Genomic DNA, 14175 nt, shown 5'->3' on the forward strand with positions numbered 1-14175 from the left:
GTGTGCAGTCCCATCTAGACGTGTTCGCAAAAAGACAAAAATCACCGACTGGTCTAAAAATCAAAGTTTTGTTGCAGCTTGTAATTCAGCTAAATTGTGGCTCTGAATCTGGAACGAATCCGATAAACCGCGCTCCGGTATAATAAACGAAGTGCGACTGAAAACAAAAAGAAAGTTCACAAGAACCCTTAAAGACCACAAAATAATGTTGATATAAAAAAAATGTTGATACGACAGCTAGTGATCCTTCACTTTTGTGGAAAAGTTTTAAACGCAGTGATCGGACTTCTGTCGGTAGTATTCCAGAAAAAAGCTGGATTGATTTTTATAAAAGTGAGTTTTCGTCTCCTGACCTTGTTACAAAAAGTAAATATGAAAAAGAGCTTGACCGTTTGCTTGTGAATTCTATTCGTTCTGCTTTTATAGTGACGCCGTCCGATATTGAGTTTAATCTAAAAAAAAAAAAATTAAGAACGAATCTTCTGCCCGTGTTGATTTAATATCTGCTAAAGATTTTGAACATAGTAGTAGTCTTTTGTTGCAGCACCTTTCGTTACTTTTTCAAATGTCTATTTCTTTTGGTATTGTGCCTCAACAGTTTTGTATTGGCCTGATTACGTCTATACTGAAAAAAGGGGAAAATGATCTCGATGATTATCGATCATATCGGCCTATAACCATTTCAAGCACCACTTTTAAAATATTTGAGTCTATTAATCTTAAAGATATTTCCCAAAAGTGTACTGTGCCTGCGCATAAGTTTGGTTTTCAGAAAGAACTTAGTCGTGAGCATGCTCTTTTTTCCATTTTTACGGTTCTTGCAGATGTGGAATGTTCCGGGGATTTTATTGTTCTATGTGCGCTGGACATTGCCAGAGCATTTGATTCGTGTATTTTTGCACAGATTTTGGTAGAAGCTCTAAAGAGAGGGGTTGACTTCTCAGTTATAAGGTGTCTTCGATACATGTGTAAACATCTTCGTGGAAAATGAAGCGCGGTTCAGAGCTTTTCAATGTGCTAAAGGGCGTTAGACAAGGAGGTCTCACTTCCCCCGCACTTTTTAATAATTCAGTCATTCCAGCTACAAGTTCTAATGAGTCCACCTGTATTTACGGGGCTTTAGACGTCTCTTTCCTTACGTATGCTGTCCTAAATCTGAGTCGCACTTTCTTTGGTTGTGACAGCACTTTTTCGAAGTTAAAACCAGAATGTCGGAAGATTGGTTTAAGTTTTAATGTGGATATAACTGTAGCTGTCGGTTTTAATCTAAAGGATACTCTGATAAATCCCTCCAACTTACTGAAACTTGTATCCTCCTCTCTAAAAGCCTTATTTACCTGGGAATGCCCATTAGAAATTAAATTAAGGAAACTATTAAGCTTGCCGTTCAAAATCTTGAAAAAAAAGACAAGGTTAGCTTATGCGTCACTTGTCTCTAACGTTACACACCTTAGTCGTTTTCCTCTTTCTAAAATTTATATTAGTCTAACTGTGCCTCATCTTCTTGCTCTGTCTCCTATTTGGCAATTTTTTCCTGCTTCAAAAAAAAACTTGTTCATCGGATTTTATTTTAAATTTGCTAAATTCCTTTTACATATGCACCGTTGGACTAGTAACTCTTTTTTGTCCCAAAAATTCAAGCTCATTTTCCCTTAGAAAATTATTGATAAAACAGTAAAAGATTTTAAATCTTCCGCCAGTAAACTAAATGATAATTGGTCCTCTTTATTTTTATGAGTTTTTTTAAGTATTTTGATTTTTTTTTATCTTTTGATTATGATATATGATTTGTGATTTCGTCTATGATTATTGTGACTGTAAAAACTGCTTATTTTGTTCAGTGTATAAGTTTTCTTTTCTTGTTTCTTTTGTTTCTCTTATGTACACTGTCATTTAGGAGACTTGAATTGAATTTAATTTAAAAAAATCTCCAAATATCATTTTTCATGTCCAAAAAAATACTTAGGCCCATTATTAGAAAATTTACAAAAAAAAGATAACTAAAAACGTATATATGCCTGTAATATATGCATACTTGTAATTATATGTAATATACTTGTAAACTAACTTGTAATATCTATATAACTATACTTATAATATATATGTACTTGTAATATACATTCTGTGTAGGTGCTTGGCCCCAAATACAATTTTTGTAATAGAATATATTACTCTTCAACCTTTATTTCCTCTAATTTATATTACTTACTAATTAATCGTCTATGTTTAATAAGAAACTTAAAACTGCTTAAAATCTAGTGTCAGCAATGGACACACCTAGTTCGAGGAAAGTGGATAATGATGTTGTTTGTTATATCGTGTTTCCTTTAGAGGAGCCATAATTGAGCCTGGTTTTGTAAAATAAGAAACTAAATAAAAAGTGTTGTCTAAGGTTGCCTTTAAGGACTAAGCAACATTGGCGCCCGTTAGGTGGGCAGAGGGGGGGGGGTTAATAAGAAACTTAAAGCTGCTTAAAATCTAGTTTCAGTAATTTATCCAATGAAAATTTACAGTCAATGATCATTACTACCACTAATACTACTACTAACAACTCACCGCAGCACCAAGCCGCCTGAGGCCAACACAGCTACGCACGCTCCTCCTCTTTCAAAGCCTCCCTTTTTACACCCGCCCACGAAATTTCCATTTCCTTTAAATCTTTCTTTATGACGTCCTCCCTCTCCAGACGGTGACGACCTGCTTTCCATTTAGCCCTAGATGGTTGGCCGAAAAGAACAATCTTCGGCAATCTGTCATCCATCATCCGCACAATGTGCCCTAACCACCTCAACCTTTCTTTCATTATAGCCCTAGAGAGCGGTATTGAACCACATTTTTTGTATAACCTATTGTTTGAAATACGGTCAGTCAGTCGGGTACCTAGAACAATCCTTAAGCAATTTCTCTGGAAAACATGTAGCAAATCTTAATCTGCTTTTCGGAGCGTCCATGTTTCAGTGCCATATTTGACCACTATCATCACTGTAGCTTCTAATATTCTAATCTTGGTTTGCAGACTTATCTTCCTATTCTTCCAGACTTTTTTTAACTGTGAAAAAACACCCTGAGCCTTGGCAATTCTCTTTTTAACATCTTCACTGCTCCCACCATCTTTACGAATAATACTACCTAGGTAAGTGAAGCTGCCCACCTGATCAATCTTTTCACTACCCAGTGTCACCTTTTCATCCTCACTTATTCCTAGCCTTAGTGAATTAGTCTTCCTAATATTAATTTTCAAACCAATTCTAGCACCATGAACTTGCAAAACCTCTAAAACTTCATTCATTTTGCTCACATTTTCATCTAGGATGCTTAAGTCATCAGCATAATCCAAGTCCAGGAGACTTTTCCCTCCCCATTTGATTCCGTGGTCTCCCGTTGCCTTTCCTGCGCTCCTTAAAACAAAGTCCATCAAAATAATCCATATAAAGGGGCATAGAACTCAACCCTGCTAAACTCCTGCTTTAATACAAAACCAGCTGCTAACCTCGTTTCCTACCTTAACCGCAGCAGTGTTATTCCCGTACATAGCACTAATAACTTTAATGTATTTGTCTGGTATAGCATACAAGGATAAAACCTTTACTAAAGCTCTTCTATCAACAGAATCAAACGCTTGCTCATAATCTATGAAACTGAGGACAAAAGGTGTTTGAAGACTCAAGCACTTCTCAATTATTAGCCTAAGAGTGAAAATTTGGTCGACACATCCTCTACCTTTTCTAAAACCGCACTGTTCTTCTCTCAAAACTTTGTCTACAGCATCTCTCAGTCTAAAAAATATCATATTATTAAGTAATTTGCTACTTACAGAGACCAGACTAATGTCTCGATAATTACCACACTCACTTTTATCACATTTCTTATAAAGTGGCTTAATTAAGATTCTCCTAAAATCGTTAGGTACTTCCCCTTATTCAAAAATCATATTCATAATCTTCAATAACTTATTTCTAACCTCAGAGCCACCATACTTAAGAAACTCATTTACCACCCTATCAGCACCTGGAACCTTATTATTCTTTAATCATTTTAGTACTGTTGCTAATTCCTCCTCACAAAACGAATCTTCCTTCACATCCAAGGTATCACAAACTTTTTCATTTTCCTCTATTTTTTCCTGCAACTCTATCTCGGTTAAGCAAGTTCTAAGAATGTTCGGCCCATCTCGCTTTAGTTTTTTCCTTATCGCTAATTGCGACCCCATTCCTATCTTTAACAGGGATCTGTCCGGATTGACTACTCCCTCTCAATTTGTTAACGTGCCAGTACAAAATTTTACATTAATGCCGTCTAGCTGCATCTTCCAGATCCTTGGCAATTTTATCCATGGCCTTCACTTCACACCTCCTTAGTTCATATTTTAATGCTTTCGCCACTTTCTTTACATTTCTTTTGTTTTCATACGATCTGTCACTCAGATAATTCTTGTACAAGTCCTTTCTCCTTTCTATTAACATAAAGCTTTTTCACTAGTATTCTTAGCTGCAGTTCTAGCTTTCTTCCCTAATACACCTTCAGCAACTTCACAAATTATTTTTCGAAAATTAGTCCAAGCATCTTCCACATTATCAAATTTTAAACTCTCAAGTTTAGTATACAACTGTTCCTGGAAAGTTTGTCTCAAATTCTCATCCTGGAGTCTACCAACATCATAACTTCCTGGGAGGTAGTTACCCTTCCGATATTTCAGCTTTAAATTAACCCTTGACACTACTAGATGGTGATCTTTACTTTTAACATCAATAACAGCACTCCTATATACCCTAGTATCTAGTATCTATATATCTAGTATACTATAACATAATCAATAAGGTTTGCTGTCTTACCATCAAGTGAATACCAAGTTAACTTATGAGCCATTTTATGACCAAACACCGTATTGGTTATAACTAGATTGTTATACCTACAAAATTGCGAAAGTCTGTATCCATTACTGTTTTCTTTTCCTACACCAAATTTACTTAGGCTGGGATACCATCTATCCCTATTTCTACCAACCTGGGCATTAAAATGTCCCTGTAATCAAATCATATTTCTACCTGGGACCTTGTCTATTTGCTCCTGTAACTGTAAGTAAAATTCATCTGAATCACAAGTATCTCCGTCAGTCGGTTCTACAGGGGCGTATACTACTATAACTGATACCCTGAACTTTCTAGTCATAAAATGAGCAATTAGTATTCTATTATAAATACCTTCCCAGCCTAAACAAGACTTATCAGCTTCCTTATTCATCGTGAGCACTACTCCCTGTCTATGTACCCCATCCTTCGTGCCTGAATAAACAAATTCTATATCACCTAATTTCATGATTCCTACCCCTGGGATATGAGTTTCTGAAACTCCTAATAAATCCGGTTCCAATTGTCTGAATTCGTCAGCCAAAATGTCGATACGATAGTCATTTTTTAATGTCGTAACATTCCAAGTTCCAATTTTCATGTTCTTTAAATCATTGAAATTATTTTCGCCTCAGGAAAAGCAATTATCCTGGATACCAGTGCAGGACGGGGATCACATATCTTCTCAAGTCTACACCGTAATGCTTAAGCCGGCTTAGAACCGGACAGCAAGAAGTCCCTGGGACCTCCATGAATGGAGGTTTTGTGCAATCCTGGGCCCATCTTGGTCACAAAATGGTTTTCAGCATTTGGCGATGCTCTTCTATCAATAAGAGTCGAAATCCTGCACAGACAATCTCAAGCCTATTACCTCCGACTCATTATATATTCATGCCTGCAAATATTATGCTACTACGAGGAGACAACCCATAATAGATAAACTAGCTAGGAAGAGGTTTTTCAGTCCAAAGACGCCCATCAAAACATACCAAGCCCAGAAGAATTGTCCATTAGTCAGAATCCCTTGCGAATGCTGTGTCTGTGTTGTTTACTAGGCTATAATTTCCTCGAGGGACGCCACTCCTCAAGTGGGAATAGAGTTGACCGCAAGGTCCCCAGTCTTGCAAGTACCCCGAAAAGGACGAGGCAGCACTTTGCAGAGAACGTTGTCCATAGATCTGGATCTTACGCCCTGCCACAGTTATCCTCCTATAGAGGATCCTCCCGCGATGGTGTTCTGCATCACCATGCAATTTAACCCATTACTGGGAGAAGGTTTGCAACTCATGGGACTTTTGTGGGCCCTTTTGAGTGTACATTTGAGGGGCCTTCTTCCTCCTCCGCCTGTATTTATGACCCCTGGCGAGGCTGCCCCAGATTCTATTATGGACCCCAGGGAGGTCCCCCCTTGGTCCGTGCCTCCTATGGAGGTACCCTACATATCTGTAGAGCGTTCCCCTATCACCACCTGGTGACACACTGAAGGGCCTTAGGGAGGCCAGACAAATACGCCCAACGTGGGGCTCGAATCCACGACCCTGAGATTAAGAGTCTCATGCTCTACCGACTGAGCTAGCCGGGTTTTAAAGATTTAAAGGGCTTTAGCTAATTTAAAGATTCCATATCTATACACTGTCATTCATATGTAAAATTCTATTTTAGCTACTTTTGACTATCCCTGAAAGGGATCAGGCTACAAAAACGAAAGTCCAAGGGACGGGTCAACAGGCCAAAGCATGTCCGGGGAAAGCACCGAAGTACCCACCTCAACTCTCTCTCCCTCCAGAGGGTCCTGAAACATACCTGATTCCAAATATACAAACTTCACCAAGTCTAATGTCACCCATCAAAAGTTACGAGCCTGCGAAAATTCAAGTGATCTTCAAAAAAATGAGGAAACCACCAAAAAGGAATCTCCATAAAAATCACAACATCTGAAGCGTATCAGTGAACACCACTATAGAGGTTACAAGCCCCCATCCACCAAAATTTGGAATTTGATATTCCTGGTCAGAAGAAAGATCACAGATGCTTTGTGAGATTTCTGCGGGGGGGGGGGAATATTTCCCAAGGGGAGAATTTTACATGGGGAGGGAACTTTCCTGGGGAAATTTTACATGATGAGAATTTGCCAGAATTCCTAAACGAAATTCTGTTTTTTTATCTTACTTTCTCTTGGGCGACTCAACGTTACATCTGGAGATGTCACAAAATCTTGACCTGAGGAAATGGAAGCCTGCCAATTATGACAATGTCACACAGTATTCAAATCATAAACAATAAGTAGAACAATAGAGTAGAAGGCTATCTTATACTCTTGACAGGGCATCATATATGGGCATAGAGTCATTAGGGAGAATGATTGCGTAATCGGTCTCTTTCTTCAGGTGTGTTTTTGGCCAAGTGCCCGCTAGGGGAGAATGTTATGATCTAGGAAAGAGTATTTGTTGTTGTTGTTTTTGGCCAAGTGTCCACTAGGGACGAATGTTATGATCCAGGAATTGTTTCCGGGGAAGTTAATTAATGTCTGACAGATGACGTCAAGTTAATTAATGTCTTTGGAGTTCGACCAGAATTGTTTCCGGGGCAAAGTTTAGATCACACGTGACAGATGACGTCAAGTTAATTAATGTCTTTGGAGTTCGAGGAGAATTGTTTCCGGGGAAATTAATTAATGTCTGACAGATGATGTCATGATTGATTAATTTGACACGAAAAGGGAATTAATTTGTTGTTTCTAAGGGGAATTATTGATTCACGAAAGGGGAATTAATTTGTTGTTTCTAAAGAGAATTGTTTCCGAGCGAACGTCTATTAATATCTTTGGAGTTCTACCAAGAGAATTGTTTCCGGGTGAATGTTTTGATCTTAGAGATGAATTGTTTTAGCACGGGAATAAGGCTTCTTAGTAATTTCAAATGTGACAACACAGGGATGCCAAAAACAAAGGAACACGCTGAAATTACGTTTAGGGATTATTTGGGCGAAAGCGTTTTAGACATTTTAAGGAATTATTTCGGCGAAACAGTTAGAGACATTTTAAAAGATGTTTTTAGAAGAGAATTTGAGGGTGAAACTCTGTGGTCGTTATAATACACAAGTTCTATTTGAACAGTGTTGTGAGGTCCCCTACCCCAACCCCAAAGGGTTCCAATGCCCCAACCCCCACCCCCAACGAACCCCCCGGTCCCCCAAAGTCCCCCCCGCTCCCAAAAGGCCCCCGGATCCCCAATGTTATGTTATGTTATGTTATGTTATATTATGCTATGTTATGTTATGTTATGTTATGCTATGGTATGTTATGTCATGTTATGCTATGTTATGTTATGCAATGCTATGTAATGTTATGTTATGTTATGTTATGCTATGTTATGTTATATTATGTTATGCCATGTTATGTAATGTTATGCTATATTATGTTATTTTATGCTATGTTATGTTACGCTATGTTATTTTATGTTATGTTATGTTATGCTATACCTTTCAAAAGACATTTCAGAGCAAGTTCCTTTCTTAATGTCACTTCTAAAACCATTTTCCGACCCCAAAGAGTCCCCTCCCCATTTCGTAAATACTTTTTTGAATTTTTTAACATGGTATTTTTTTTAAACTTTTTACGCATCTTTAAATGACATGAAGTATGCTTACGGCTCCACCAATCGTACTTTGTGCTTGTTCATAGACACGACGTGGCTTTCCCACTGGTACTCTATGGCAGGTTATTGACACTACCTAGTTTATTACCTGCATTAAATCAGTATTTTTTACGCAGTGGAAGGATAAACAAACAATTCTTATCTGTAAAAAAGTGAAGATGAATTATTCGAAGAAAGTATGTGCAGATGATAAAATCATCGTCGTATTGAATGCTGACAAGGAGAAATACCTGAACTATGAAACGAGTGCAAGTGGTAACACTATTGGAAATGTATGCATGCGTTGTCATGACAGGGAGAAGTTAGATTTCTTTTGAGTACCCAAGAATTTCAATCGTGTAAACGGTGGATATGCAAGAGTAACATTACCAGAGAAATTAGTGCTCAAAGAGAATGCAAACTTAAAAATAATTGTCGATGATCGGGGACAACTCCTTGCTACGGCTTCTGGTAACACATTAACTGTTGATAAATCCTGTCATCATCTTTCCGGTATTAGCATTTTTAAAGAGAACAAGAAGAAGACAAGCATACTCCTGCAATAATGTCATTAATCATATCATGTCTACCTGCCAGAACTGTTACCTGTGTAAACACAGTGTGAGAATAGACAGTGAAATCGCAGGCAGAATAAAAAGGACATTAGCAGACAATATCATCAATGAATATAAAGATGAATTGACGGAAAGTGAAGCGCAAGTGTACTAATAATGTGTAATAATGTATTTAACATATTTTTTATTAATATTCTACATGTCATTATTTCATTAAAAATATTTTATGCATTATTTTGTTAAGTGTTCATTATTTTTAGGGCATGCTAGAACGTCAAACGTTCAGAATATCTATTAAAAAGGTCAGAGATGAGAGAAAAAGAATTTTTAGAGATAAAGATACTACTAGCAGGCTCAATTTTTCATAGAAGATAGAAAAGTTCAAGATCTCTTTAGAATTTTACCAAAGAACATAATTCATTTCTAATTTCACCAGAGAAAATAAAAAGCTTCCACTTCAGTTTTAAGCTCACCAAGACTTAAAAAATTTAAAGTTCACTTCTAAATTTTTCTGTAGAATATGGGAAAAGTTATACTATGATTATGATTATTTTCCATGAAGATAAAAAGTTTCACTTTAATTCTAAATTTTCTTAAATTCAATTCCGACCTTTCTCAATGATTTAAATTTAAAGCTATGTTCCGAACATTGTCCCGAGAGACGAAAAGTACAACGTTAAGTAGAAATACACTAAATGAAAATTAAAGGAGTTATTTATCTATTATTTTCTCCCAAAATAAATATAAAAATTTCACACAACAGTTCACATTTTTCTCAAGCAGATAAAAAAATTTAATATCCACTTCCAAATGCGTAATATACTTTATAAAAGTTCAAGTTCTCTTCTGAATTTTACCAAAGAACACTATTCAATTCTAATTTCACCAGAGAAAATAAAAAGCTAAAACGTCAGTTTTAAGTTCACCAAGACATGAAAAATTTAAAGTTCAGTTCTAAATTTTTCCATAGAAGATAGGAAAAGTTATACTATGATTTTGATTATTTTCTATGATGATAAAAAGTTTCACTTTAATTCTAAATTTTCTTAAATTCAGTTCCGACCTTTCTCAAAGAGATGAAAAAATTTAAAGTTCTGTTCCAAATATTTTCCCGGAAGAAGAAAAGTCCCAAGACATAAAAAATTTAAAGTTCACTACTAAATTTTTCCGTAGAAGATAGGAAAAGTTATACTATGATTTGTAATTATTTTCCATGAAGATAAAAAGTTTCACTTTAATTCTAAATTTTCTTAAATCTTGAAATGACATGAAATATGCTTACGGCTCTACCAATCGTACTCTGTGCTTCTCATAGACACGACGCGGCTTTCCCGCTGGTACTCTATGGCAGGTTATCGACACTACCTAGTTTATTGCATACATTAAATCAGTATTTTTTAGCGCAGTGGAAGGATAAACACACAATTCATATCTGTAAAAAAGTGAAGATGAATTATTTGACGAAAGTATGTGCACATGATAAAATCATTGTCGTTTTGAATGCTGACAAGGAGAAATACCTGAACTATGAAACGAGTGCAAGTGGTAGCACTATTGGAAATGTATGCATGCGTTGTCACGGCGGCGAGAAGTTAGATTTCTTTGGAGTACCCAAGAATTTCAATCGTGTAAACGGTGGATATGCGAGAGTAACATTACCAGAGAAATTAGTGCTCAAAGAGAATGCAAACTTAAAATTAGTTGTCGATGATCGGGGAAAACTCCTTTCTACGGCTTCTGGTAACACATTACCTGTTGATAAATCCTATCATCATCTTTCCGGTATTAGCATTTTAAATAGAACAAGAAGAAGACAAGTTTACTCCTGCAATAATGTCATTAATCATATCATGTCTACCTGCCAGAACTGTTACCTGTGTAAACACAGTGTGAGAATAGACAGTGAAATCGCAGGCAGAATAAAAAGGGCATTAGCAGACAATATCATCAATGAATATAAAGATGAATTGACGGAAAGTGAAGCGCAAGCGTACTAATAATGTGTAATAATGTATTTAACGTATTTTTATATTAATATTCTATATGGCGTTATTTCATTAAAAATATCATATGCATTATTTTGTTAAGTGTTCATTATTTTTAGGGTATGTCAGAACGTCAAACGTTCAGAATATCTATTAAAAAGGTCAGAGATGTAAGAAGAGGAATTTTTAGAGATAGAGATACTACTAGCAGGCTCAATTTTTCGTAGAAGATAGAAAAGTTCAAGATCTCTTCTGAATTTTAACCAAAGAACACAATTCATTTCTAATTTCACCAGAGAAAATAAAAAGCTTCCACTTCAGTTTTAAGTTCACCAAGACTTAAAAAATTTAAAGTTCACTTCTAAATTTTTCCATAGAAGATAGGAAAAGTTATGCTATGATTGTGATTATTTTCCACGAAGATAAAAAGTTTCACTTTAATTCTAAATTTTCTTAAATTCAATTCCATCCTTTCTCGAAGAGTTGAAAAAATTTAAAGTTCTGTTCCAAATTTTTTCCCGGAAGAAGAAAAGTTCAACTTCGATTCTGAAATTTCTCAATGAAAATGAAATAAGCTATTGATCAATTTTATTTACCCAAAATAATATAAAAATTTCCACTTCAGTTCAGATTTTTCTCAGAGATGAATAAATTTAAAATACTGTTCCAAATTTTTCATAGAAGTTAAAAAGTTCAAGTTCTCTTCTGAATTTTACCAAAGAACACTATTCAATTCTAATTTCTCCAAAGAAAATAAAAAGCTTGAAGCCATGAAGATAAAAAGTTTCACTTTAATTCAAAATTTTTTAAAATTCAATTCTGACCTTTCTCAAAGAGATGAAAAAATTTAAAGTTCTGTTCCAAATATTTTCCCGGAAGAAGAAAAGTTCAACTTCGATTCTGAATTTTCTCAATGAAAATGAAATAAGTTATTGATCAATTCTATTTACCCAAAATAATATAAAAATTTCCACTTCAGTTCAGATTTTTTTCTCAATGCGATGAAGAAATTTAAAGTTCTGTTCCAAATTTTTTATAGAAGATAGGAAATTTTATACTTTGATCGTGAATATTCAAGCTCCATTTGGAATTTTACCAAAGAATACAGTTCAATTCTAATTTCCCCAGAGAAAATAAAAAGCTTCCACTTTAGTTTTAAGTTCATGAAGACATAAAAAATTTAAAGTTCAGTTCTAAATTTTTCCATAGAAGATAGGAAAAGTTATATTATGATTGTGATTATTTTCCATGAAGATAAAAAGTTTCACTTTAATTATAAATTTTCTTAAATTCAGTTCCGACTTTTCTCAAAGAGATGAAAAAATTTAAGACTCTGTTCAAAATTTTTCATAGAAGACAGGAAAAGTTATACTTTGATTGTGAATATTCTTCATGAAGATATGGAGTTCCACTTTAATTCTGGCTCCACTTTAATTCTGAGTTTTCTCGAAGAACTACAAAATGTGCAAGTTCTCTTCTGAATTTTCTTAGAGAAGAGAAAAAAAAGTTAGCTCAATTCTGAAATTTACCAATGAAAATGAAAAAGCTTTCATTTCAGTTCCTAACTTCTCAAAGACATAAAAAATTTAAAGTTCAATTCTAAATTTTTCCATAGAAGATAGGAATGGCTATACTATGATTGTGCCTATTTACCATGAAGATAAAAAGTTTCACTTTATTTCTAATTTTTCTTAAATTCAGTTATTTCATCTAACCACCAAAAACAATAGGCTAGGTTAGATATAAATAAATATTAATAAATAATTATAAACATTTCTCTATGTTTAAGTTAGGTTAGGTTAGGTTAACTTATCATGAGAGCTCATGATAAGCTAAGCTAACCTAACTTAAACATGATAAAATGATTAAATTAGGTTAGGTTAGGCTAGATTAAGTTAGGTTAGGTTAGGTTAGGTTAGGTTAGATTAAGTTAGGTTAGGTTAAGTTAGGTTAGGTTGAATTAAGTTAGCTGAGGTTAAGTTAAGTTAGGTTAGTTGATATTAAGTTAGTGTATTTTAGGTTATGTTAGGTTAGCCTACGTACGCACGCGTACGTTCTCAAAGAGTATTTTAAATTTAAAATACTCTTTGAGAAAGGTCGGAATTGAATTTAAGAAAATTTAGAATTAAAGTGAAACTTTTTATCTTCACCGAAAATAATCATAATCATAGTATAACTTTTCCTATCTTCTACGGAAAAATTTAGAAGTGAACTTTAAATTTTTAAGTCTTGGTGAACTTAAAACAGAAGCGGAAGCTTTTTATTTTCTCTGGTGAAATTAGAAATGAATTGTGTTCTTTGGTAAAATTCAGAAGAGATCTTGAACTTTTTTAACTTCTATGAAAAATTTGGAACAGTATTTTAAATTTTTTCATCTCTGAGAAAAATCTGAACTGAAGTGGAAATTTTTATATTATTTTGGGAAAATAGAATTGATCAATATAGCTTATTTCATTTTCATTGAGAAATTTCAGAATCGAAGTTGAACTTTTCTTCTTCCGGGAAAAAATTTGGAACAGAACTTTAAATTTTTTCAACTCTTCGAGAAAGGATGGAATTGAATTTAAGAAAATTTAGAATTAAAGTGAAACTTTTTATCTTCGTGGAAAATAATCACAATCATAGCATAACTTTTCCTATCTTCTATGGAAAAATTTAGAAGTGAACTTTAAATTTTTTAAGTCTTGGTGAACTTAAAACTGAAGTGGAAGCTTTTTATTTTCTCTGGTGAAATTTGAAATGAATTGTGTTCTATGGTAAAATTCAGAAGAGATCTTGAACTTTTCTATCTTCTATGAAAAATTGAGCCTCTCATCTCTGACCTTTTTAATAGATATTCTGAACGTTTGACGTTCTAGCATGCCCTAAAAATAATGAACACTTAACAAAATAATGCATAAAATATTTTTAATGAAATAATAACATGTAGAATATTAATATAAAAATATGTTAAATACATTATTACACATTATTAGTACACTTGCGCTTCACCTTCCGTCAATTCATCTTTATATTCATTGATGATATTGTCTGCTAATGTCCTTTTTATTCTGCCTGCGATTTCACTGTCTATTCTCACACTGTGTTTTCACAGGTAACAGTTCTGGCAGGTAGACATGATATGATTAATGAC

At 34.5% G+C, this 14175-nt stretch overlaps 1 protein-coding gene and 1 non-coding gene across 2 annotated transcripts; one reads left to right on the forward strand and one right to left on the reverse strand.

Moving 5' to 3' along the window:
* Nucleotides 1–565: 565 nt before the first annotated feature.
* On the forward strand, nt 566–991 carry LOC148940100 (uncharacterized). The gene has a single exon (XM_089106073.1). The coding sequence runs from the start codon at nt 566–568 to the stop codon at nt 989–991; it is 426 nt and encodes a 141-aa protein (XP_088962199.1).
* Nucleotides 992–6356: 5365 nt separating this feature from the next.
* TRNAK-CUU (transfer RNA lysine (anticodon CUU)) lies at nt 6357–6429 on the reverse strand. The gene has a single exon. It is a non-coding gene; the product is annotated as a tRNA-Lys (tRNA).
* Nucleotides 6430–14175: the final 7746 nt, after the last annotated feature.

This window comes from Artemia sp. Qi Xiang Cuo, chromosome 20 (genome assembly GCF_049724085.1).
Source record: "Artemia sp. Qi Xiang Cuo chromosome 20, ASM4972408v1, whole genome shotgun sequence".
Classification (NCBI taxonomy): Eukaryota; Metazoa; Arthropoda; class Branchiopoda; order Anostraca; family Artemiidae; genus Artemia; species Artemia sp. Qi Xiang Cuo.

Coding starts and splice junctions, on each gene's coding strand:
- LOC148940100 (XM_089106073.1), top strand. CDS start 566: ATGTCTATTTCTTTTGGTATTGTGCCTCAACAGTTTTGTATTGGCCTG.